The sequence below is a fragment of the Mixophyes fleayi genome, chromosome 2 (genome assembly GCF_038048845.1).
Source record: "Mixophyes fleayi isolate aMixFle1 chromosome 2, aMixFle1.hap1, whole genome shotgun sequence".
In the NCBI taxonomy this organism is placed as follows: Eukaryota; Metazoa; Chordata; class Amphibia; order Anura; family Limnodynastidae; genus Mixophyes; species Mixophyes fleayi.
In genome coordinates this window covers 60,008,043-60,035,324 of record NC_134403.1, presented here as the reverse complement: position 1 = coordinate 60,035,324, position 27,282 = coordinate 60,008,043, and the positions used below count along the sequence as shown (strand labels likewise).

Sequence of the window (27,282 nt, the reverse complement as noted above, 5' to 3'; positions counted from 1 at the left end):
TCCCCGGGTAAACAATGCACACGCACCCAGTCACTCACATGATACAAAAAAAAAATGTGATTCATCAGACCAGGCAACCTTCTTCCATTGCTCCATGGTCCAGTTCTGCTGCTCATGTGCCCATTGTAGGCAATTTTGGTGGTGAACAGGGCTCAGCATGGGCACTCTGACCAGTCTGCGGCTATGCACTGTGCGTTCTAACATCTTTTTTATCATAGATAGTATTATTTTTTCAGCAATTTGTGCTACAGTAGCTCTTCTGTGGGATTGGACCAGACAGGCTAATCTTCACTCCCCACGTGCATCAATAAGCCTTTGGTGCCCATGACCCTGACACCGGTTCCCCGCTTGTCCTTTCTTGGACCTCTTTTGCTAGGTACTAACCACTGCAAAACAAGAACACCTCACAAGACCTGTCGTTTTGGAGATGCTCTGACCAAGTCATCTAGCCATCATAATTTAACCCCTGTCGAAGTCGCTCAGAACCGTATGCTTGCCCAGTTTTCCTACTTGCAACACATCAACTTCAAGAACTGACTGTTCAAATTTTTATTATTAATTGTAATTTGAAGTTCAAGCTCTAACCGAGCATCCAGTTTCATGATGCACCAGGTCGTCGAGTATGCTCAGTAGAGCAAAATGGGGCTCCAGAGAGATATCACCCTTATCGCTCTGGATAGTTGTCACCATGACAGCTGAGGATCACTGAGATTCTGAATCCTTAAACTTTTGAATGCATAATGGGGATTTTTACTAGTTTTACAGATTTTTATATATATTGTGGCAATTGGGACACTTTACCACCCTCTATAGGTGCAGAGAGGGTTAAATCTGCGCGAACACACACACATACACACACACATATATACACACACAGCAGAGCAGACCAGATGGAGCACCTGGGACTATGCAATCAAGGAATCAGCTAGAGCAGTCCTGAGGAGGAGGCATAAATAGCTATCTTGTGTTGTGGGTGGGAGACTGCTGCCAAAAAGTGGCCAGTGACTAGTTAGGGACCTAACTGTGATAGCCAGAGTTTAGGGCTATGGGACTATGTTTATTTCCATGAATATTTGATTGCTGAAGACACTGCCAAGACTGTTTATCCATCCTGACAAGTAAATAAATGTCAAAGTGCTTCAGGAGAAACCTGTGTGAGGAGCTATATGTTTGCACGCTTTTTACAAAATATATATATGTATATATTATATATAGTGTTGTGATTAAATATCCCTAGTCAGCGGGAACCCATTTTAGGCCTCACCTCTACAGAGGACAGACATGACAGGTGCATACAGATTTCAGAGAGAGAACACCAATACTGTGCATCTTGAAAACATTACCCAATGCAAACCTGCTCTCCATAAAGCAGCATAAATGAATACATCTGTATACTCTGGAGTGTCCTGTAAATACAACTCTGCAATAAAAAGCTTTCCTCATTCTATTTGTGCATCCTCTCTTAGCTATAGTATTATACTCAGGCCGCCTAACATTCTATGCAATGAGAATGCTCACTAAAGTGCTCTCTGTCAGAATACCCATTCATCACAATTTTCAGAGCATTCTTAAATGCTTAAAGTACCCAAAGAGGCTAAATTATATCAACTTGCTTTCATCACAGACTCTGGGGGCCTGAGTCATTAAGGAAAGTAGGGCAAAAAAAAAAAGGAGTAAATGTTCTCCGGGACAAATCATGTTACAATGCAAGGGGTGCAAATTAGTTTATTATTTTGCATGTAAGAAAACTACTGGCTTATTTTTATGTAGCACACAAATATTTGATAGCTTAATTTGTACACTGAAATTTAAAGTTGGCCTAGGACGTGCCCTACCCCAACTATAAATTTGTCTCCACATTTTAAATTTACCTTCCCTCCAATGCAACATGGTATTGCCCAGGTGCAAAGTTACTCCTTTTTTATGCTTTGTCTTACTTAATGACTCAGGCCCTGGAAGTTTTGTTGGAGGCTCAGAATCAGAACCTAATTTGTTTATGCAACGCAATGGTTTCCATCTTGCACAGAAGACAACTAAACTAAGGAAGTCCATAAGGATAGCATTTCACCTGGACATCCAATCATTCAGCAGGTCACATGGAATGTCCTAGATTAAGGACAAGCAAATACAGCAATACGTTTTAATCCTGTGAACCTCGTAACCAGGGGAGGGCTGGCAAATTTCAGCCTGGTGGGCAAGACTCCATTCAGTAGCCTATTAGGAATGTTTTAAAGGAACAAAATGCAGGTGGTCCAGTGACCCAGCCCAAGGTAGCCCACTGTGGGACTGGCCCAAGGAGCAGATGCCCCCCCAGCCCAGCCTGCCCCCGCTCGTAACATATCCCGATGCCTGTAATAATAAAGTGGGCTATCATTTCTTCCCAGTGTTTTGAAAAATTAACTTGCATTGGTCAGCATGAAATTTTTTTCCTCCTTTTGGTTATTTTACCTAGTTACCTCTAAAATTGTAGGTTTAATGACATTAATCAGAAAGGACTATTTGAACATTTACTTATTAGACATACCTGATATTGAACAAGATAGGTTTATATTATTTTCCATCAAGTTTTGTATTAACAAATTACCCACATATGACAAGACTGTGTCTTCCAGCCCATGGTATATATACCAACTATCCTGATTTAGGATGGACACTCCTGATCCTGAGGGGCTTTCCCACAATTCCAATAGCGAGGACATGTGATCCGACTGATGCAAATGCTGGGAGGAATGTCCAATGGTGTGTGCAGCAGTGAAAGGGTGTTTTGGGGGAAGGGAACGGCTTTGGGGGCGACCTAATACTTCAGAGGAGCTAAGCACACCGCAGGGATGTCATGACCCCCTCTTATGATGTGTTCTAACCAAGGTAAAGACAAACCTCAAGGCAGAGTCAGGTATGTACAGAGAAAAAATCATGTGCAATGTCAAGACAAGAAAGCACTGTACAACCAGATCTAAACTGTTTCCTAACTTCTGGTATATAGATAGCAAAGTAATATTATTTAGCCATCCAGAGGGTGATGGCAAAGAATGTCCTTTAATTGATACAGTGACACTTGCGTATATTAATAACTTTTCCCATCTTAAACTCCCCAGGCTCATGGAAAGGGGGGATGAGGACAGTAAGAGATCTGGGAGTGGTACCCCTTCATTCTTAAGTGCTCCACCCAAGTAATTCTATGAGCCCTGCTAAACAATCACATCTGCATCCACCATGGAATGGAGAGCCGTGAAAGGGTTAGGCTCTCTGAAGTTCACTAGCTCTTTCTAAGCTTCCGCATATAAACTCTTCACACTCTCTGTGGAGTGATAATTTCCTGCAGAGGCACAAAGAGTTCAAGAGGAGAAGCAGATGAATATTCAGAAACAGGATTCATGTACTATAATCCCCTTTGTATTCCCAGATTTACCCCTAGATCCGTAGGATCATTGAGGTGTGATAATGCAGGACTGCAAGTATCTCCTGTACTCTTTCTTTAATACAGCTTCTTGCAGATTAGTAGAACTATTTTAACACTTTCTGGCTGTGCCTAATCCTGTCACTTTGTACAAGAATGGCTCCATTGTTGCCTCCTGATGATCATAACTGAAATGCATAGGAGTCGTATCATACACCAAACATCAAGCCCTCTGCAACCTACTTACTTCTGCACATAAATCATCATCATCATCCATTTGGATCTTAAGTATCAGATAATTTAGTTTAATTGTGAAGCTGCAAATATTGCCCCTTCTTTGTGTTATAATTGTGCTATTTTACTTATAAATAATGATGCAGCTATCTCTTCAGGGTTAGCTATTGCAGCTTCATCATTACATAGATCCCAAAAAGGAATTTTTTTCAATACTTTTATTCTTTCTAAAGCTGTTAGACTGTCCACCCCTCCAGTCAGCTTAACCCTTGAAGGGCAACTGAAGCATCTAATTCTTCCATTACTCCTTCCTCAATTGCTCATAATGCCCAAGTAACGTGTGCTATTGTTTAATCAAAACACACAATAGTCTGAGAGAGCCGACGTGTGGGCATTATCTTTACCTATGGTATTTTCATCAATTTCTCTATATTCTTCTGTGAACCAATTATCCCTGCCTGTCTCTTAATATATTTCATTATTACAAACACGTAATGCTCTAGATCAGGCCTGTCCAACCTGCGGCCCTCCAGGTGTTGTGAAACTACAAGTCCCAGCATGTCCTTCCAGCTATCAACTGGTTGTCTACTGGCAAAGCATGCTGGGGCTTGTAGTTTCACAACACCTGGAGGGCTGCAGGTTGGACAGGCCTGATCTAGATCTTAGCACAAACATAAAAATCAAACCCAAGGTCATATCCGTGTGCATTTAGACTGCCGTACTGTGTGGCTCCAACCTCTCCCATCTCACTTGCAGGTGTCCCCCTTTCCTCTATAACCAATATCTGCTCATTTTTGGCACTGGATGACACTCACAGGAGGTATCTTGTAGATGGGCTCCTTTCTGAGTGACTTGTAGATGTGGATCCACTTTATGTACTTACACTATCTGTATTTCTCCTCTGTACTACCCCTTGGCTCTTTAGGAGGCTTGGCAGAAGGCAACATTTCTGCTTCTCTTTCCTTCTCTAACTACAATGGCCGGCCAGCCAGGAGGTGCCTGATAAGTAGGCATATTTTTGGCTACTTATTGCGCACATCATGGCTGGCCAGGCCATTGTTGTTAAAAAATCAGGTAATCAAATGTCAGGTATCCTTGTAGAGTTATTTCCAAGACAGCACACACAGCGCATATATTGTTCATATAAAAGGTCTCAGATGATTCCAAAGAAATTCTTAAACTCAGGTGTAAAGCTTTGACTTTTTATACAATCTTAATACAAAATTATACAAGGTTCTTTCCCAGATGATAAATTGATAATTCACATCTCTAAAACAAAAGGATGTAGTTTTCCATGTGCTCAAGCTAGTCTTGGCATACCGCTACATCTCATTATCACTTTTCCTAAGAACAGTTTTAGAAAACTGTTTTAAAGTTTATGCATATCTTGATTAAAATGAATGAACAGTGATAAAATGGATTCTAATAACATTATTGATTTCCCAAACTGTCCAGCAGCAAAATTGTCCCTGGAAATTATATTTAAATGTTGGCAAGAGCAATCTATGTGCCATTTTGTCAACCTTACCTGCAAAGGGTCTGATCTCCAGCAGCTTGCTACCTGACAGTGGACAAATTTTGCTTTTAACAACGGCAACCCCAAATCAGGTTATACCTCTACCATTCAGCATAATTCCCCAAGCTGTCTCGGATGTAATAGTGAAAAAATGAGGTTGCAGCTAGTTTGCACCTATGCACTAACAAAAAGGGGCATGGTTATGCCACAGTAGGGCACGCCCCCTGCGACAGGGCGAGTGCTTTTAGAATCCCCCCGTCTCCCCCCTCCACTCCCTTTCAGTTGCCATCAAATTGAGATTGACCCTCCTAAATCAGGACAATAGGGAGGTATGTTTCTGTCTTCTTCACAGCTTTGTTAAATAAGCACCTGAATTGAATTGACATATTTCAATATAAAAAAATGTAATAAATTAAAACAATAGTACAATGTAACACTGAATCAAGCCTGAAGTCTTTCAGCCCTCATAGAGTTTCTGTAATATCTGTTTCAGCTGCTCCCGCACTGTGTCACAGAAATCACAAGAATTAGCAGCTACATCCCAGGCCATATTGTTGATTATAGTGATTAAACATTCCTGCGCTGACTTCAGATCTTGATCAAACCTCCTGTCATCTGTCTGAAGAGCCATGTGCGTGCAGATGTTTCTCAACTCTATGCTGTCCTAGGAAAAAGGATAAACATTACTTCATGTAGCGAGATACTTCTACATTTTCAGGTGATTTCAGTTGAGACACATCTGACATATGATATTATATTATTATTATTATTACTATTTATTTATATAAATATATTGCAATAACCTACAAAAACTGCACAAAGTCTATAACACTGAGTATACATAATGTATAAAGGCCAAAACAGAAAAGCCCTGGTTCCAGTATAAGGCCCCTTACACACTAGTATAAAAAAAATCATCCTTTTCCTTTTGTTCTGTAATGTACATATAAGCGTGTGAACAGGTATGGGAATGGAACACATTGATTCTAGTGACTCCATACCCACTTGCACTTGCAGTCGGGGGTGTTTGTGTTATGGAAGAGTTTTTAGATGCTTTTTCTACTATCACTGTAAATTAACACACATTGGGGTTTCTAGACTGACCACAAGTGCTAGCTCTATTTGCTACTACTGTAACTTGCATTTTCCTGATATGAATATTGGGTAACCAGCCTAAAAGCTGCATCAGCACTAAATATAAACTAACAAATAATTATTACCAGCAACATCTGGTGCTGTAGGAAGCCATAACCAAACCCAGATACCAGATAGGTAGCCTGTGGGTGGCATGAAAATGGTCAAAATAGCTTTCAAAAATGTCTTTTTAAGGCTTTTACCCACATTTACTAAAAATGAGAGCATTTACTTTTATTGACATCAAAATTGATTTATACAGTTCTCCTCAGTTTAGAATACCAAACATACAAGTTTGGCCACAGACACAGGACCAAAACTAAGGTGGGGTTCTTAGCTTAGCTTTTCATTTTTATTTTTTTTCAGAACTGCCAAATCAATTCACAATGTAGGTGGTAGTGAAGCTTTAATTGGCAGATTATTCTAATGTAACATGTTCTCATAATTTATTTATGTAGCGCCGCTAATTCCACAGCACTGTACAGAGAACTCATTCACATCAGTCCCTGCCCCATTGGATCTTACAGTCTAAATTCCCTAACACACACGTACATACTAGGGTCAATTTGATAGCAGCCAATTAACTTACTAATGCCTGACATACGAGAATAAAGAAAATAAACATTAACACAGTACAAGGAAAGTGTCATATTTCAGCCTATTTTTCTGCATTTAATCAAATCCATTTGAATTTGGATTATAAATTGAGGAGAAACTGATCTGAATTTCAGCTGACATGGTAAGCCCATGCATGTTTCAAGTTAACAAACCAAATTCACAGCCCTCTGTGGTCTGCATTACACAACATCTGAAAGAGGTATGATGGATTGTCAGTTTTCAAGGCAAAAGAGGCAGCTGTCTCAAACAACAAGCTTCAGTGCTATGAAATATAAGTAATGTCTTATATTTTAAAATGAGTGGTTTCTATCTTTTTGGTAGAATAATGAATAAAATAAATTTATATCACACCAGGTGGACCTAGTATCTCCTATATATAAGGTGTAATCCTTGACTCACAACTGTCGTTTATTCCCCACATCAACTCTATATCTATATCATGTTACATACACCTAAAGAACATTTCCAGAATACGCACATATCTGACACAAGACACCGCAAAAACATTAATTCATGCACTCATCATCTCCCGCATCGACTATTGCAATTCCCTCCTTACTGGTCTTCCCAAAGTCAGACTTGAACCCATACAATCTATTTTGCACACAGCCTGTATTTCAACGAATCCAATACAAAATTCTTCTACTAACATACAAGGCCATCAACAAAATAGCACCGACATACATCTCCTCACTTGTCTCGAAATATCTCCCTACTCGACACCTCCGTTCTGCACAAGATCTACGTCTCTCCTCCACTCTCATCACATCCTCCCATTCTCGGTTAAGGGTTTTTTAATAAGAGTAATAATCTATATATCTTGAACAGTATTAGCAAATTGTTAAAACATGATGTGATATAAAAAAGCAATAAATGACTGTTAAAACTAGCAGATAAATACTGCTATACGCACCGTGGGCTCTTGTTGAAGTCGTTAAATATAACTGTCAGCTAGTTTTATCATTGTAAACAGAAAGTTAAGGATCAATGTCATCAAAGTTGATGATTGGATCCTACCAATATAAATAACAGGGAAATATTAACTACCACAATTCGAGTGGGGTATAATATAATAGTAGTTTTTCCCTTCTCCACATAGCAAGGTAGCAATGTTGTTGAGTTTCCCAGTAAATCTGTTTATGCCAACACATACATGTTTTAGCCAGTAAGGGGCGTATAGTACCGTATATGATATCCCTCAACCCTGATAAGTAGACGGGTATCTTTGTTGCTCGGATTCAATCCTCCTTAAAAGTGTCAGTTAATATGCGATCAGTAGTATTCGCCTAATAAGGGTTTAGTCTGTCTATAATAGATTATTGTCGTTCAGCAGAATAGCTACTTTCGAATAACTGGTTTTATCTGCATGTTAGGTATAAAATCTGAGAGAGTCTGCGGCGTGTATCGACCCCAACGCGCGTCTCACTCAACTAAGCTTTGTCAAGAGCCCACGGTGCCTCTAGCAGTATTTATCTGCTAGTTTTAACAGTCAGTTGTTGTTTTTTCATATCACATCCATGTTTTAACAATTCACTAATGTTGTTCCAGATATATAGATTATTATTCTTATTTTAATGCATAGCAATAAAATGTATAATATATTTTAATTTGGTCCTTGAGTGCCCTGTGTACACATCTCTTTCCCTCAACCCATAGTAACTTTCAGAATAATGAATAAAGAGATAGTGGAATGAAACAGATTCAGCATTAATGAAATGGTGACTGGCTTGAAAACCATTATTATTATTATTATTATTATTATCGTTTATTTGTAGGGCGCCACAAGGTTTCCGCAGCGCCGCACATAGTACAAACAGTAGACTATACAGTAGACTATACAGGGTAGAACAGTACAGAACAATAAACACACAGTACCAGTACTTCAGAAACTCCGGGAGGGCAGATACAGTAGAGACAGAGCAGAAGAAAAGGTATGGAGACTGGAGGGAAGAGGGCCCTGCTCATTCGAGCTTACATCCTAAGGAAGGGTAAACAAAGTCAGGCACAAAAGGGAGGCAGTGAATCAAAGGGGAGAGAGATGAGGGGTCAAGGGAGGATGAGCAGAAGAGATGAGAGGTTAAATGGATGGTTGGTAGGCCTTGAGGAACAGGTGAGTTTTAAGTGACGTTTGAAGGAGCACAGGTTGGGTGAGAGACGGATGGAGCGAGGGAGGTCGTTCCAGTGAAGGGGGGCAGCACGGGAGAAGTCTTGGATTCGAGAGTGGGAAGAGGTGATCAGTGTGGAGGAGAGGCAGCGATCATTGGCTGAGCGCAGGGAGCGCACAGGAGTGTGAATGGAGAGGAGGTTAGAGATATAAGGGGCAGTAGACTGGGAGAGAGCCTTGTAAGTGGTGGTAAGGAGTTTAAAAAGGATTCTGTAGGGGAAGGGGAGCCAGTGTAAGGCGAGACAGAGTGGAGAGGCGGAGGAGGAGCGGCGTGAGAGGAAGATGAGTCTTGCAGCCGCATTGAGTATAGAGCGGAGGGGGGCAAGGTGGGAGTGGGGGAGGCCAGTAAGGAGAAGGTTGCAGTAATCGAGGTGGGAGATGATGAGAGCATGGATGATAGTTTTGGTGGCATCCTGAGAGAGAAAGGGACGGATGCGGGCAATGTTACGGAGTTGGAAGCGACAGGGCGAGGGATTGAATGTGGGGGGAAAAAGAGAGAGAGGAGTCAAGAGTGACACCCAGGCAGCGGAGTTGGGTGACAGAGGAGATAGTTGAGTTATTGACAACGATAGAGAGGTCGTGGTGGGATTGGAGTCTGGGCGGAGGAAAGACAATAAGTTCAGTTTTTGGGATGTTAATTTTAAGACAGCGTGAGGACATCCAGGAAGAGATAGCTGAGAGGCAGTCACACGAGAGAGGAGGGAGGAGGAAAGATCAGGAGAAGAGATGTAGAGCTGAATGTCATCAGCGTAAAGGTGATACTGAAGACCAAACGAGGAGATAAGAGCACCAAGGGAGGAAGTATAGAGCGAGAATAGTAGAGGGCCGAGAACAGAGCCCTGGGGGACTCCTACAGGGAGAGGGGAGGGGGTGGAGGAAGAGCCAGACGTGGATACAGAGAAGGAGCGGTTATCCAGGTATGAGGTGAACCAGGCATGGACAGAACCAGAGAGGCCAAGAGAAAGAAGTGTTTGCAGCAGGAGGGGGTGGTCCACGGTGTCAAAGGCCGCAGAGAGGTCGAGGAGTATGAGTATGGAGAAGTGACCTTTGGATTTGGCTGAAAGGAGGTCATTAGTGACTTTAGCCAGGGCAGTTTCGGTGGAGTGGAGGGGGCGGCAACCAGAATGGAGTGGGTCAAGGAGGGAGTTGTCAGAGAGGTGACAGGTGAGGCGGCTGCAGACAATCCGCTCAAGTATTTTGGAGGCATAGGGGAGAAGAGAGATAGGGCGGTAGTTCGCAAGAGAGGTGGGGTCAAGGTTGGGTTTCTTGAGGATAGGGGAGATAAGAGCATGCTTGAATGAGGATGGGACTACGCCAGAGGAGAGTGATAGGTTGAATAGGTGTGCGAGGTAAGAGCAGGCAGTAGGAGAGAGAGAGCGAAGGAGGTGAGAGGGGATGGGATCAAGAGGACAGGTAGAGGGTGGAGAGGAAAGAATAAGGGAGCGAACTTCTTCACCTGATGTAGGGGTGAAGGAGCACCAAAGCTGGTTAATGGGGGGAGGTGAAGCAATGAGGGTGGTGGCAGAGAGAAAGGAGGAGGAGATGTTCTGTCTAATGGCTTAAATTTTGGAAGAGAAAAAGGTAGCGATGTCAGAGGCAGAGAGGGAAGGCGGGACAGTGGGAGGGGGGGAGAGGAGGGAGTTGAATGTGGCGAAGAGGCGGCGGGGATTGGAGGACTGAGAAGAGATAAGGGACTTAAAGAAGGATTGTTTAGCGAGGGACAGGGCAGAGCAGAAAGAGGAGAGGATAAATTTAAAGTGAAGGAAGTCCGCCAGGGAACGAGATTTCCTCCAGAGGCGATCGGCTGTGCGAGAGCACTTTTGGAGGGAGCGGGTCAGTTTGGAGTGCCAGGGTTGGGGAATAAGGCGACGCTGGCGAATAGAAGAGGCCGGGGCAACAGTGTCCAGGGCAGTAGTGAGGGAGTGGTTGTAGAGAGCGGAGGCTTGATCAGGGCAAGCCAGAGAGGGAAGGGGTGATAGGAGAGTTTCTAGAGAGGAGGAGAAGGAGATGGGGTCGATGGCGTCAAGGTTGCGCCTGGTGAGGGTGGCTTTAGGCGAGGAGGGAGCGGGGGAGGAAGACAGAGTGAAGGAGAGGAGATGGTGGTCAGAGAGAGGGAAGGGAGAGATGGAGAAGTCAGAGAGATTGCAGAGGTGAGAGAAGACAAGGTCGAGGGAGTGACCAAGACAGTGGGTGGGGGAGGAGGTCCACTGAGTGAGGCCGAGGGAGGAGGAGAGGGCAAGAAGTTTGATGGTGGCCGGGTCAGAAGAGTTGTCAATAGGGATATTAAAGTCGCCAAGTATAATGGAAGGCAGGTCGGAGGAAAGATAGTGGGGGAGCCAGGCAGCAAAGTTGTCAAGGAAAAGGGAGGTAGGGCCAGGGGGACGATAGATGACGGAGACACGGAGGTGGATGGGGGAGAAGAGCCGAATGGAGTGGACTTCAAAAGGAGGAGAAGGAGAGGGAAGGTAAGGCGAGAATGACCCGAAAAGTGCAGTTAGGGGATAGGAGGAAGCCCACTCAACCTCCTGGACGCTCGTCTGGTTTGGTGGAGTGGGTGAAAGAGAGGCCCCCATAGGAGAGAGCGGCAGGAGAGGCAGTATCAGAAGAAGTGAGCCAGGTTTCAGTGATGGCAAGGAGATTGAGAGAGTTGGAGATGAAGAGGTCATGGATGGAGGACAATTTGTTACGGACGGACCTGGAGTTCCAGAGGGCACACGAAAAAGGGAGGGAGGGACGAGGGGAGATGTGGATGAGATTGTCGGGGTTGATGGAGCGAGGGGGGGGGGTGGGGGATGGGACCGTGAGAGATAGGTCTGGGGGAGAGGATGGGTATAGGAAAGGAGCGAGGCGGCATGATGAGAGACAGGGGACAGAGAGGAATAAGAGAATGGCCAGAGGAGGCAGGGCAGGGGTGAAGGAGAGACGCAGAGGGAGGGCAGCAAAAGGGAAATTGGAATAAAATACAATAAAATGCAATGAAATAAAATACAGTCGAATGAGTTTAAACTAAAACATGGGTTAAGGCAATCAATGGTAAGTTGAAATGAGAAATATATGGTGAGGGACCAGGTGTAGAGGTACCATGCATTGAAGAAGGAGACCTCAGGAACCAGGCGATTTCAGGCAGATCACGGGTAGTGATCGCCACAGCGACAGTGAGTGGAAGGGACCAGAGTTCAGGCGAGACAAGAGATCCAAAGAGAATGTGGGTCCAGGGTGCAGGTGATCCAGGATCAGTGAGGGAGGTCCAGGGAGCAGGAGAGCCAAGAGTTCAAGTGGACCAGGGCCAAAAGGGCTAGGTGGATCCAGAGTTCAGGTAGGCCAAAGGGACAAAGGCAAGTCCAGAGTTCAGGTGGGCCAATAGGACTAGGTGGGTCCAGAGTTCAGGTGGGCCAAAAGGACTGGGTGCAGAATAAAGTCCCAGAGTAAAGGTGGGCCAAAAGGACTAGGTGGGTCCTGAGTAAAGGTGGGCCAGAAGTATTAGGGGGTCCAGAGAACAGGTGAGCCGATAGGACTAGGTCTGGGCCCAAGATAGTGGCAGCGTGTCCGTGTGAGGACCAGGGGGGGGGGGGGTTGTGCACAGAGGCAAACAGGGAGACCAAGAGAGGTCTAGTGGTGGGGCAGTGAGCAGAGAAGACCCAGTGGGAGAAGAACCACATTATCTGTGGTTACGTAAATATTTACGTAATAGTTACGTACATATTTTTTTAAAGTGACAATTTGTTTTTTTCTGTTTGTGTGCACTATGTTAGCTTGTCTAAGAGGTGAGAAATGGCACCATTTCAGCAGAATGGCTAAGGCCATTCATACTATGACTAGTACATATGTTTTCCTTTCAATTTTATACAGACATTAGTCTTTGCTGATTGGTTGCCATGGTGACTGGTCTGTGCTCTGCTGTATATACTAAGAGGAAAAACAATTATTTGGTAATAAAAATGGTCTGTTCTGATTGTGTATTTTTTAGCCCACATCGCTGTATGATTGGATCATACAACTTCTTCTAAGCACTTTGTCACACTGCAATCTGGCTGGGACCATCAATGTAATTTGTGTCACTTAACCTGATGTATCAATCCCCTATCTTGTTATAGATTGTAGCTTGTGAGCAAGGCCTCTTAATACCCTGTTAATACCCAGATTAATTAATCATTCATTATTGTTTGTTCCCAATTGTACCATGCTGCAGAACATGCTGGTGCTATATAAATAATGCTTCTAATAATAATAGCAAAGGAAGTTAAAAAAACTCTATTATATATTGCCTCTAACTGGACAATGTATTGATTAAAGTCAGAAACTTTAGAAATGTGGGATATGCTTTCACAGAACCATTGCAGCACGCAGTGAGCAACAACTGCATAACATAACCTATTCTATTTATAACATATCAAAATATCTTGAAGGGTTTAGACACACTTTAACTTTACTATTGTCTGTACAATTGTTACCATTGTCAGTGCAAGCCACCAGCTTCTATGATCAGTCATCTTGGCTTCATAATGCTCCCTGCATTGTCCTTCAAAAGAACTATTTACTAGAAGACCATCATCATCATCATTTATTTATATAGTGCCACTAATTCCGCATCGTTGTACAGACAACTCATTCACATCAGTCCCTGCCCCATTGGAGCTTACAGTCTAAATTGCCTAACACACACACACACACACACATAGAGGGAGAGACTAGGGTCAATTTTGATAGCAACCAATTAACCTACCAGTTTGTTTTTGAAGAGTGTGGGAGGAAACTGGAGCACCCGGAGGAAACCAACGCTAACACAGGGAGAACATACAAACTCCACACAGATAAGGCCATGGTCAGGAATCAAACTCATGACCCCAGTGCTATGAGGCAGAAGTACTAACCACTAGGCCACTGTGCTGCCCAAGACCAATGTCTATATAACAGACTCCATATATTTAAATTTGTATCTTTAAAAATCCTTAGCTCTTGTAAGTAAAGCAATATGTTACTTAAGTTTGCTGTTCATTCAACTGTAACACAAATTGTATATAATAATTGTTTATGTGTTATCTGCTCTCTCAGCCAGTACTCACTTTTAGCTGCATAGGAAATTGATGACCCAGGGGCAAATGGTCCAGTATCTTTTCTTCCAGCGCTAGTATCTCTAGAGTACAACGTGCAACTCTGGACAGGCGATTCCCTGATGCCCTCTGTGATAGTGTCAGCGGTCTAGAGGATGCTGACCCTGCATCCACTGCTTCCAGCTCAGTGTCAGCCCGGTGTGTAGCTGCTGTATAGCTGTCAGGTAGGCTGCTGTCCTCCACAATGTACATGTTTAAGTCATTGCTCCGTATACCCCTCTTATCCATCAGGAAGATCAGTGTATTGAAAGCCTGGGCTTGGTGGATGACTGCCTCTTTCACGAGTGCTGGCCTGGTCATCTTCATTGTTGTCATCTGTCCAGCTGTCAAACGTGAATAATAAAGAGAGAATAAGATGAGCTCCGTTTTATTGTAGTATCAGCGTGTGGTCCAAGGCTCAGTTGTGTAACCTGACTCCGAGCTGTGACCTTTGTTCACTAACTGCCAGCATATCACACAGCCAGGATAAGCTTTGCTAGGAAGACGGGTTTTTTTTCACTATCATATGACATAAGATTATCACCGGACACAGCTATCTATTAGTGCAGGCTCAGGCACAAATTACAGAAGTAAAGTTTAGCAAGAATGCAGCTTTCTGTCTGACATGTGCATAGCACGGCTATTATGTTGTTACAGTACATTTCATCATAGTGCAATGCCTATGTGCTATAATACTATCTATAATACTATCGAATGGACATAAACACATCTGATAACATTGTTTATAAAATTCTATGGAGAGAATATTACATCATCTGTCGTTTATAGTACCAGTTCGTTCCATCCAGCTTACAAACATGCACATTACATTTAGATATCATTTTATCCTACTACACACCGGATAGAGTGAGAGTTTATATGTAGACAACAAACAAATATTGATTTATTTCCTATTATGTAAATGGTACTTTCTTCCTGTACTCCCTTAGGGGTAAATGTATCAAGCTGAGAGTTTTCCTGCGGGTTTGAAAAACCAATCAGATTCTAGCTATCATTAATTTAGTACATTCTACAAACTGACAGCTAGAATCTGATTGGTTGCTATAGGCAACATCTCCACTTTTCAAACCCGCTGGAAAACTTTCAGCTTGATACATTTACCCCTTAATGTCACCACATAAACAGATCGTATAGACTGTATAGTACAGGTATTCAACCTTATCAGCATAAAATTCTAGGCATTTGATAACCAGGCATGCTGGGATTTCTAGTTCCACAACATCTGGAGAGCCACATGTTACCTGCATCAGTGTCAGCCCATAGGATACATTACCATGATGGAACACTGAAGATGATTTTCGTTCTCTCAATATTGTTGTCAGGTTCTTGTACCACTGAGTGACATGGGATTACTCAGCTCAGATAATTATATTTTATTGTATGATGAAGTTTTCCTGTACATACAAAAAGCTAACACAACTGGTTAGGGGAGGATGTGCTTGTATTCCGTCAGCTTCATGACTGAAACCTGGGGGAGGGGGAGCAGGGCAGAGCTCTTAGTCAAGTTCTTATTTAATAACATCTTGTTTGTTCTGCCAATGAAGGTTTTGTAACCAATGTAAATTCACTAATGTTAATCACGTGAGCAATATATAATTCATTTGGTTGCTGATAATAGGTTTATTTTCAATGTTCTGTTATTCAAAGCCATTGTTACTTTGCACAAATTAACTATATTGGTCAATATAAAATACATGCTGAATATATATTGAACTCTGCTGTATAGTAAGGAACAAAGATGGCATACAACTTTCTACTATGTAAATATATAGTTTGCAATTTGTATATTGTATGTATTAACCATGGTTAACGTAAAATGTTTTTACTTAATATTCTATTACTTCATAAAAGGTAGATCACACTCCTACAGATATGTAATACAAACAATTCACCAGGTCCTAAAATAATCTCTACCAATACCAAAGCACAAAATATCAAGTATAATAAATACATTTATAAGCAGATGTCGCAGACTCTTATTTGGTCCTGACTCCTGACAAAACATTAACCAACTGATTTTATTAATACATAAAATTACTAAGAGGCAATTGTATGTTTCACATATATATGTGCATGATACGGATACATACAGATTCATGCACGGGGTAAGGTGCTGCACGCCTCTTACAAAATTAAGGGGACTATTTAACAAGCGACGTAGATGCCATCTAAAGGCTCTTTCACCAGTTTTTGCTGTTTAAGAAAGAGTTAACCCTTTACCGGAGCTTATCGCTATTCCCATAAACCTCAATGGTGATACAGCATTAGTCAATTTATTACCTTGACTAATGTAACTTGTTTTTTGCAATGTGAGCGAGTTCTTTATACAGCACTGCAGAATTAGTGGTGCTATATAAGTATAAAGGATGATGATGATGATGACAATGGGATCTAGCTGAAGCCTCTATGGCTTGGTTGGATCCCTCACCTGTGAGATTGCTATGCACATAACACTTCCTCCATTCGTAAAAAGGCCTCTTGGAGGAGCGGGGTCTACGTCTGGGCTCCGAGAGCACCCCTGAAATGGTTTGCATATGTAGCTTCACTATGAAAGCCTGTTATTAAACAATTAAACAAAGGAACAATGTAAACACTTCCAAGACAAGGTATAGACTGCTCTATACTGCTCTGTATGTGTACTTATACATGCAGTATATTGCTTACATGAAGCATTGTGTGGAATTAATATTTTAACATTCCTTCTAATAGTACAGAATTTCACAGCTCGGTGTAAGCAGTGAGGAAATGTGTGGTAATATGCACAATATCATGGGAATAAACTAGGATTTGATCTCTGACCTACAATTTTAAGAGATTACAAACAAGGTTGTAGGCAGTACTCACATATATAATGTTGTAATAATGTAAATCACATTGCAAAATAATAATAATCACAATAATGTATATAATAATAATCAACATTCAGCTACCACAGAGATTCATTTATAATACTAGTACAAACTAATGTACTTCTAAATATCTGTAGATGAGTCATGTTATTGTGTGAATGTTTTTAGTTTACAGCTATAGTTGAACTCCTATAGATACAATTGCTCCATGACACTTTTATTGTACATTCAAAGAAATATATTATCTTACAATTTTAAGAAAGCTTTACAGTCTCAATCAGACATGAGTATTTTACAATGAGTAAACAGGAAGCGAGCGTGTCCCTCTTATATCAATTGGCGTAACAGAGAGACGGATTTAGATTTAGGGGTCTATTTATTAACAGCATACTTGCCAACTCTCCCTGAATGTCAGGGAGACTCCCTGAAATAGGGGTGATCTCCCTCATTCCCTGAAGAGTCTGGCATTCTCTCTGATGCTGAGCCAGTACAAGACGTGGTTGGCTTCACCATCTGTGGCATGATGACACAGTTCAGAAATTGTGTCCTATGTCCATGTATTGATGCCTATGGAGGTGGCCATTTTCATGGAGACCAAGATATAATCAAAGACTGACAGGTAAGATAACATGACTTCAGTAATGGAGACAGAAATGTAAAAGACACTTCAGTCTCTAGAGATTCATAAAATGCACAGTGTGGAAGTTCTTAGTGTTTACCATAATACCATAAGGAATACCAATAAAGACACGGACACCAAATTAACGTTGGAATAAAAATAGTATTTATTAAATGACCAATATTAAACCTAAAGGGGCTGAAAGGCGGACAAGAGCAGGGCAGTCAGCAAACACAAAACCAATAACGGTGGAAAGGTCAGACCATAGTACCACCAACCCAGGATCATACCTTATCTATTGGCCGGTGCGAAATATCTGTCCAACGGCAAGACTACACCCCCTTATAACCACCAGTAAAATATTCAACATATCACGTGTGTTGGGTCCACTCACTGGACCCAACACACGTGATGACAACACAATCCAAAAGGGGGAGTAGTGACCTATGACGAGATAACCCAAGCACCATATGCAAACTTACCGACTGCACTACTCTCCCACCTAAACAAAACCATATAGAAAAACCTAATAACTGCCGGGTGGGCGGGAGGAATCCGGAAACAGAGAGAGAGCACCACTGGAGAACATCCACCTATATAAAATTAAACCACCCCCCTCATCTGTCTTATTGGTTAACAAATCAAGAAGCCTATAGGCTAAACACCCATCACTCACCCACGTGATTTTGCTGATCGGGACCTTTTTTTTCAGTCGTTGATAAAATCGTCAACGATATCGCATTGGGAGTAATTTTCTGCAGTGTGTACCCAGCCTAACTCTCTGAGTTTGTAAAGCATGCGGTAGCAACATAGACTGCTGTGAACCTTCACAATATTTACAATGAAGACAATACCACTGAACAATAATGGAAAGTCTCTTATTAGTAAGGACAAGGAAGAATACAATTCTCAATCTGACAACGATAAATATGATGGTAGTTGTAGGTCCAATATTGATGTATAGAATGCAAAGGATATGAGGAGGAATAGTCTGGGCAGTGTAAGGCAGTTTAAGGCTAAGCCTCTGGCTCAAATAGATTACAGTAGGTTACAGTACTGGCAATTAGCCCTAAGGTGCTGTGCAGTATGTAGTGGGTTACTCACATTGGTCGTGGACAATGAACAGTTCTGGAATCAAAGCCCTGAAGGTCTCCAGTGGCTCCCATCTATGGATGGTAATGTAGTAATAGTAGAATTCATAAACGTATCAGAAGAAGCCTGAAACTATGTAAAGAGTCACCCTGGGCCTCTGGACTGTACCTGGGCTCTCTGTTCCGCTGGGCTAGACCTAGTCTCTCCTTGGATCCCTGAAGTGTACCTGGACTTTCTGGACTCCCCTCTGGAATTGGCAGTCTGTCAGCTTTTTCTAGAAATCTGGCAGCTTTTCCCGACAGATTGGCAGCTCTTTCGGTAAGACTGAAGCTTTGTAACTTTGGCAACTCTTTCTGTCAAACATGCAGCCCTCTTTGTGACATTTGCAGCTCTGTACAAAGGAAGGGTAGCTCTTTTCATTTCCTACAGGGCACTTTGTCTGTGCCTTGGTCTGCAGCACTTGTCCCCACTGTACTCAATCCAGGGGCAGATCTAGACTTTTTCCTAGGGTACGATTTAGTATAACCCCACCATCTCTGGCACTGTAATCAGTAGGCACGCCCCCTCCATCACTCCTAGCAGGTGCTGACTGCCTGCGGCCACTCATTATATACATGTGTCTGGCGGCCAAGAGGCAGGAATAGGATGATGTCCAGCTGGTTCGATTGTGTTTAAAACACAATCGGAGCAGTCAGGCAAGATTCTCTGCCTCTTGGCCGCCAGGCATATGTTCATAGTGCAGGGCAGCAGGCAGACCACCCCTGCTGTGTTGGTGGCGACTGTCTCCCTCTGGATTTGTCACTAACTCACTCTCACAGTAACTTGTCCTTGTAGGCTCAGTGGCTGTGGCTGCACTGCTTTCTATTCCCCATGGCAATGGTATGGAGATGGTCCCATGGTCTTCCTCTATGGCCCATGACTCCCATACTAATCCTTCTTTTTTTTTCTCTTTGATGGAAAGGTCTCCACGTTTGTCAGGCTCCAAGATCATTTCCTCTGTCTCCATTCCTTGGGCATGCTAGGAGTTGTCATTCCATCATACAAGTCAGCACCTCTGCTGGCGACTCCTATTCGCTTGTCACTCCTGGGGGTTGGGTACTACATAACGACGCTTGAAAAGCTGACAGTACTTACCCCTGCATGATTACATCAAAGACCTTATAGCCGACTGACTGGAAATACAGACTGCTTGAAACCGAGACTTCAAGAAATTGTGGCAGCTGAATATCCCAGCACACTCCAATGATGTCAGATTGAAGGCACACACTGTCATCCGAGCTGTTAAGGTGTATTTTAAGGACAGTTGGCTATGAGGTATTCGGTGTAATCATGCCAGGGTAAGTACTGTTGGCATTTCCAGCGTCGCTACAGTGAGTAGAACCGCACTCCCGGTACTCAGCCCTCCTAGACCGGTGATTGCTAGGTCCAGCGGTATACACCTGTATACATACATAATAATGATAACAATATTAATAATAGAGATGAGCGCACTCGGATTTATGAAATCCGAGCCCACCCGAACGTTGCCGATCCGAGTCGGATCCGAGACAGATCCGGGTATTGGCGCCAAATTCAAATCTGAAACTGAGACTCTGACTCATAATCCCGTTGTCGGATCTCGCGATACTCGGATCCTATAAATTCCCCGCTAGTCGCCGCCATCTTCACTCGGGCATTGATCAGGGTAGAGGGAGGGTGTGTTAGGTGGTCCTCTGTCCTGCTATATCTCGTGCTGTTCAGTTCAGTTCTGTGCTGTGCTGTGCTGTGATGTGCTGTGCTCAGTCCAGTGGTGCTGTGTCCTGTGCTCTGTCCTTCTGAGGTCAGTGGTGCTGCTGGGTCCTGTGCTGTGTCCTGTTCAGTCCAGTGGTGCTGTGTCCTATGCTCTGTGCTTCTAAGGGCATAGTTATTTCCCCAATATTCCAAAGTGTTTAAAAAAATAAAAAAAAAGTTATTTAAAAAAATACCAAAAACTAATTTAATTTTTTTTAATTACCACAAAATTTGCACAACCAATCCTGCAGTATAAGCCCATTGGTACTGCAATATTACCAAGTTCACACATTCAGCAGTAAAAGTCCAGTGGTACTGCAATATTACAAAGTTCACACATTCTGCAGTATCAGTCCAGTGGTGCTGTGTCCTGTGCTCTGTCCTGCTGAGTTCAGTAGTGCTGCTGGGTCCTGTGCTGTGTCCTGTTCAGTCCAGTGCTGCTGGGTCCTGTGCTGTGTCCTGTTCAGTCCAGTGGTGCTGTGTCCTGTGCTCTGTGCTTCTAAGGGCATAGTTATTTCCCCATTATTCCCAAGTTTTTAAAAAATTAAAAAAAAGTTATAAAAAAAATTAAAATAATTTTTTTTTAAAAAAAGTAATTATAACCAAATTTGCAAAGCCAATCCAGCAGTATAAGTCCATTGGTACTGCAATATTACCAAGTTCACACATTCTGCAGTATCTTGTGCTACATATAATGGAGACCAAAAATTTGGAGGATAAAGTAGGGAAAGATCAAGACCCACTTCCTCCTAATGCTGAAGCTGCTGCCACTAGTCATGACATAGACGATGAAATGCCATCAACGTCATCTTCCAAGCCCGATGCCCAATCTCGTAGTACCGGGCATGTAAAATCCAAAAAGCCCAAGTTAAGAAAAAGTAGCAAAAAGAGAAACTTAAAATCATCTGAGGAGAAACGTAAAGTTGCCAATATGCCATTTACGACACGGAGTGGCAAGGAACGGCTTAGGCCCTGGTCCGTGTTCATGACTAGTGGTTCAGCTTCACCCACGGATCTTAGCCCTCCTCCTCCTCCCCCCCCTACAAAAAATTGAAGAGAGTTATGCTGTCAGCAACAAAACAGCAAACAACTCTGCCTTCTAATAAGAAATGATCACAAATCCCCAAGGCGAGTCCAAGGGTGTTGGTGGTTGTCAAGCCTGACCTTCCCATCACTGTACGGGAAGAGGTGGCTCGGGAGGAGCCTATTGATGATGTAGCTGGCGCTGTGGAGGAACTTGATGATGAGGATGGTGATGTGGTTATTGTAAATGAGGCACCAGGGGGGGAAACAGCTGATGTCCATGGGATGAAAAAGCCCATCATCATGCCTGGTCAGAAGACCAAAAAATGCACCTCTTCGGTCTGGAGTTATTTTTATCCAAATCCAGACAACCAATGTATGGCCATATGTAGCTTATGTAAAGCTCAAATAAGCAGGGGTAAGGATCTTGCCCACCTAGGAACATCCTTCCTTATACGTCACCTGAATAACCTTCATAGTTCAGTGGTTAGTTCAGGAACTGGGGCTAGGACCCTCATCGGTATAGGGACACCTAAATCCCGTGGTCCAGTTGGATACACACCAGCAACACCCTCCTCGTCAACTTCCTCCACAATCTCCATCAGATTCAGTCCTGAAGCCCAAGTCAGCAGCCAGACTGAGTCCTCCTCAATACGGGATTCATCCGAGGAATCCTGCAGCGGTACGCTTACTACTGCCACTGCTGCTGTTGCTGCTGTTAGTCGGTCATCTTCCTAGAGGGGAAGTCGTAAGACCGCTAAGTCTTTCACAAAACAATTGACCGTCCAACAGTCGTTTGCCATGACCACAAAATACGATAGTAGTCACCCTATTGCAAAGCGTATAACTGCGGTTGTAACTGCAATGTTGGTGTTAGACGTGCGCCCGGTGTCCGCCATCAGTGGAGTGGGATTTAGAGGGTTGATGGAGGTATTGTGTCCCCGTTACCAAATCCCGTTGAGATTCCACTTCACTAGGCAGGCGATACCAAAAATGTACAGAGAAGTACGATCAAGTGTCCTCAGTGCTCTAAAAAATGCGGTTGTACCCACTGTCCACTTAACCACGGACATGTGGACAAGTGGTTCTGGGCAAACGAAGGACTATATGACTGTGACAGCCCACTGGGTATATGCATCCCCTTCCGCAGCAACAGCAACAGCTGCATCAGTAGCAGCATCTACAAAATGGCTGCTCGTGCAAAGGCAGGCAACATTGTGTATTACAGGCTTTAATAAGAGGCACAACGCTGTCAGCATATTAGAGAAACTGAGGGAAATTATCTCCCAGTGGCTTACCCCACTTAGACTCTCATGGGGATTTGTGGTGTCAGACAATGCCAGTAACATTGTGCGGGCATTAAGCATGGGCAATTTCCAGCACGTCCCATGTTTTGCCCACACCATTAATTTGGTGGTGCAGCATTACCTCAAGAGTGACAGGGGTGTGCAGGAGATGCTTGCGGTGGCGCGCAAAATTGCTGGACACTTTCGGCATTCAGCCAGTGCCTACCGCAGACTAGAGGCACATCAAAAAACCATGAACCTGCCCTGCCATCACCTCAAACAAGAGGTTGTGACGCGCTGGAACTCCACCCTCTATATGCTGCAGAGGATGGAGGAGCAGCAAAAGGCCATTCAGGCCTACACAGCCACCTACGACATAGGCAAAGGAGTGGGGATGCGCCTCAGTCAAGCGCAGTGGAGACTGATTTCCGTGTTGTGCAAGGTTCTGCAGCCATTTGAACTTGCCACACGAGAAGTCAGTTCCGACACTGCCAGCTTGAGTCAGGTCATTCCCCTGATCAGGCTGTTGCAGAAGCAGCTGGAGAAAGTGAGGGAGGAGCTGGTAAGCCATTGCGATTACACCAAGCATGTAGCTCTTGTGGATGTAGCCCTTCGTACGCTTTGCCAGGATCCGAGGGTGGTCACTCTTTTAAAGTCAGAGGAATACATTCTGGCCACCGTGCTCGATCCTCGGTTTAAAGCGTATGTTGTGTCTCTGTTTCCGGCGGACACAAGTCTACAGCGGTGCAAAGACCTGCTGGTCAGGAGATTGTCCTCTGAAGAGGACCGTGACATGCCAACAGCTCCACCCTCATTTTCCTCCACCTCTATGGCTGCGAGGAAAAAGCTCAGTTTTCCTAAAAGAGGCGCTGGCGGGGATGCTGATAACATCTGGTCCGGACTGAAGGACCTGCCAACCATTGCAGACATGTCTACTCTCGCTGCATTGGATGCTGTCACAATAGAAAAAATTGTGGATGATTACTTTGCTGACACCATCCAAGTAGACATGTTAGACAGTCCATATTGTTACTGGCAGGAAAAAAAGGCAGTTTGGAACCCCCTGTACAAACTGGCTCTATTTTACCTGAGTTGTCCCCCCTCCAGTGTGTACTCGGAAAGAGTTTTTAGTGCAGCGGGGAACCTGGTCAGTGAGCGGCGAAGGAGGTTGCTTCCTCAAAATGTTGAAAAAATGATGTTTATAAAAATGAATAATCAATTCCTCAATGAAGTACAGCACTGCCCTCCTGATAGTACAGAGGGACCTGTGGTTGTGGAGTCCAGCGGGGACGAATTGATAATGTGTGATGAGGAGGAAGTACACACTGTAGGGGGAGAGGAATCAGAGGTTGAGGATGAGGACGACATCTTGCCTCAGTAGAGCCTGTTTAGTCTGTACAGGGAGAGATGAATAGCTTTTTTGGTGTGGGGGCCCAAACAAACCAATCATTTCAGCCAAAGTTGTTTTGTAGGCCCTGTCGCTGAAATGATTGGTTTGTTAAAGTGTGCATGTCCTATTTCAACAACATAAGGGTGGGTGTGAGGGCCCAAGGACAATTCCATCTTGGAACTTTTTTTTTTGCATTATATGACCAATCAACAGTCGTTTGCCATGTTCAAAAAGTAAAACCAAATTTAAACAAATTCAAGAAATTAAACCAAAAGTAAAATGCCCTGTCATAATTTAAAACAAGAGGTATTGACGTGCTCTAAAACTACTGTATTGTTGTTTATATTTTATAAACACTACACTTGAAAGCTTGAGTCTTTCAATGAAAAAGTAACTCTCCATTGCACGAATATTTGCAACAGGGACAATTTTAGGGTTAAGAAAGTCAACTAATAACACTTAGACGCTGTCTGTCTTTATAAACACTACACTTGGAAGTTGGAGGAGGTATTGTGGCCCCGGCACCAAATTTACTACCAGGGCCACTCCACCGTGCAGTCCATATTTAGGTGTATCAGATATTAAACAACGGTGACAGTAGATGCCCAATTTTTTAATTATATTGTTGGCGCTGTAAAAAATTGTGTTCCGGGCACACCACATTACGCAGTCCATACCCTTTTTTGGTGGAATTCTGACCCGTGGAGGGTTTTTTAATTATATTGTGGCCGAGGCCACAACACTACGCAGTCAAGAAAGATAGATGCGTATCATAGATAAAGTACATTCAGTGTTGTGGGGCAAATTGAAAAATATTCAATATGCACTGACATTATCAAAAACAAGAGGTTTTCACACGCTGAAACTCCAACATGTATATGATGGAGAGGATGGAGGAGCAGCCGTATGTGCAGTGTAATACAGACCTGTTGAAGGTTTTTTATATATTTTATTGTGGTGCCCAGTGCCCACTACTCTACGCAGTCCAGATACTATTTTTGGGTGTAATTCAGACCTGTTGAAGGTTTCTATATATTTTTTATTGTGGTGCCCAGTGCCCACTACTCTACGCAGTCCAGATACTATTTTTGGGTGTAATTCAGACCTGTTGAAGGTTTTCTATATATTATATTGTAGTGGCCAGTGGCCAGTCCTCTACGCAGTCCAGATACTATTTTTGGGTGTAATGCAGACCTGTTGAAGGTTTTCTATATATTATATTGTGGTGGCCAGTGGCCAGTCCTCTACGCAGTCCAGATATTATTTTTGGGTGTAATTCAGACCTGTTGAAGGTTTTCTATATATTTTTTATTGTGGTGCCCAGTGCCCACTACTCTACGCAGTCCAGATACTATTTTTGGGTGTAATTCAGACCTGTTGAAGGTTTTCTATATATTTTTTATTGTGGTGCCCAGTGCCCACTACTCTACGCAGTCCAGATACTATTTTTGGGTGTAATTCAGACCTGTTGAAGGTTTTCTATATATTTTTTATTGTGGTGCCCAGTGGCCAGTCCTCTACGCAGTCCAGATACTATTTTTGGGTGTAATGCAGACCTGTTGAAGTTTTTCTATATATTATATTGTGGTGGCCAGTGGCCAGTACTCTACGCAGTCCAGATATTATTTTTGGGTGTAATTCAGACCTGTTGAAGGTTTTCTATATATTTTTTATTGTGGTGCCCAGTGCCCACTACTCTACGCAGTCCAGATACTATTTTTGGGTGTAATTCAGACCTGTTGAAGGTTTTCTATATATTTTTTATTGTGGTGCCCAGTGCCCACTACTCTACGCAGTCCAGATACTATTTTTGGGTGTAATTCAGACCTGTTGAAGGTTTTCTATATATTATATTGTGGTGCCCAGTGCCCACTACTCTACGCAGTCCAGATACTATTTTTGGGTGTAATTCAGACCAGTTGAAGGTTTTCTATATATTATATTGTGGTGGCCAGTGGCCAGTCCTCTACGCAGTCCAGATACTATTTTTGGGTGTAATTCAGACCAGTTGATGGGTTTTTAATTATATTGTGGGGAACACTCCTCTACGCAGTCCAGAAAGATACCTCGTTGCAACGTTTTGTACTACAAAAAAAATAATATTGTGAGGTGTTAGGTGTTCAGAATAGCCTTTAAATTAGTGGAAATGATTGTTATTGAATGTTATTGAGGTTAATAATAGCGTAGGAGTGAAAATAAGCCCAAAAACTTGATTTTTACACTTTTTAGTTTTTTTTCAAAAAAAATCTGAATCCAAAACCTTAAATCCGAACCAAAACCTTTCGGCAGGTGTTTTGCAAAACAAATCCGAACCCAAAACATCGAGAAAATCCGGATCCAAAACACAAAACACGAGACCTCAAAAGTCGCCGGTGCACATCCCTAATTAATAATAATATATATTATCGAGATATTTAAGAGACACTTTTGAAATATAACATCAATGTTCCTATTAATTTTTGTATTACAACTATGTTACCATCACTAGATAAACTTTACTAACCTCCCCACTCTAGCCAGAGCCTGGGAAAACTAGCCGCATGGAGCAGCCCCCAGGGCTTCTTCTTACAGCCTCCTCTTTTTACAGTCCAGTCCGATAACAAGGGTTCAAATGGGGTACACAAGACAGGGACATAGGTAAATAAGAGGTGACAGTGAGAAGATGAGTATATTAGGAATAAGCATGCATGGATAGGCGTCAGCAAGAGTTATAATTAGATTATATCTGTAGTAAGCTGATCAAAATGCAAATGTTTTGCAGGTGTATAAAAAGCTTTCTAATGATGAAAACAAGATATATGTGTAATTATGTCTATATGGTAACACCCATGTTTGTGCTGAATATATACTAAAAGTATGAGGATATAAACACATCTGCTGAATAATTAAAATTGCCTATGAGGTCATGCAATAAAGACATCCACATTCTAGGACACATCATATAGAAATGCCATCATCTAAATGTCATATAATCCTTATACATATCATGGATAATAATGTCATTACAGCATTATGTTATTTGTATTCTGCTTGGTTATTTCTCTTGTAGAGACATACTTAACAAAAAAAGTTTTTTTTG

The 27,282-nt window shown here is 42.8% G+C and overlaps 1 protein-coding gene across 1 annotated transcript; it reads right to left on the bottom strand.

The window, feature by feature from the left end:
• Window positions 1-5,601: 5,601 nt before the first annotated feature.
• DLEU7 (deleted in lymphocytic leukemia 7) lies at window positions 5,602-26,842 on the bottom strand. The gene is made up of 3 exons (XM_075199076.1): window positions 26,707-26,842; window positions 14,127-14,497; window positions 5,602-5,811 (listed from the first exon to the last, which is right to left on the bottom strand). The coding sequence occupies exons 2-3, from the start codon at window positions 14,487-14,489 to the stop codon at window positions 5,605-5,607; spliced, it is 570 nt and encodes a 189-aa protein (XP_075055177.1). The 5' UTR covers window positions 14,490-14,497; window positions 26,707-26,842; the 3' UTR covers window positions 5,602-5,604.
• Between the last annotated feature and the right edge of the window lie 440 nt (window positions 26,843-27,282).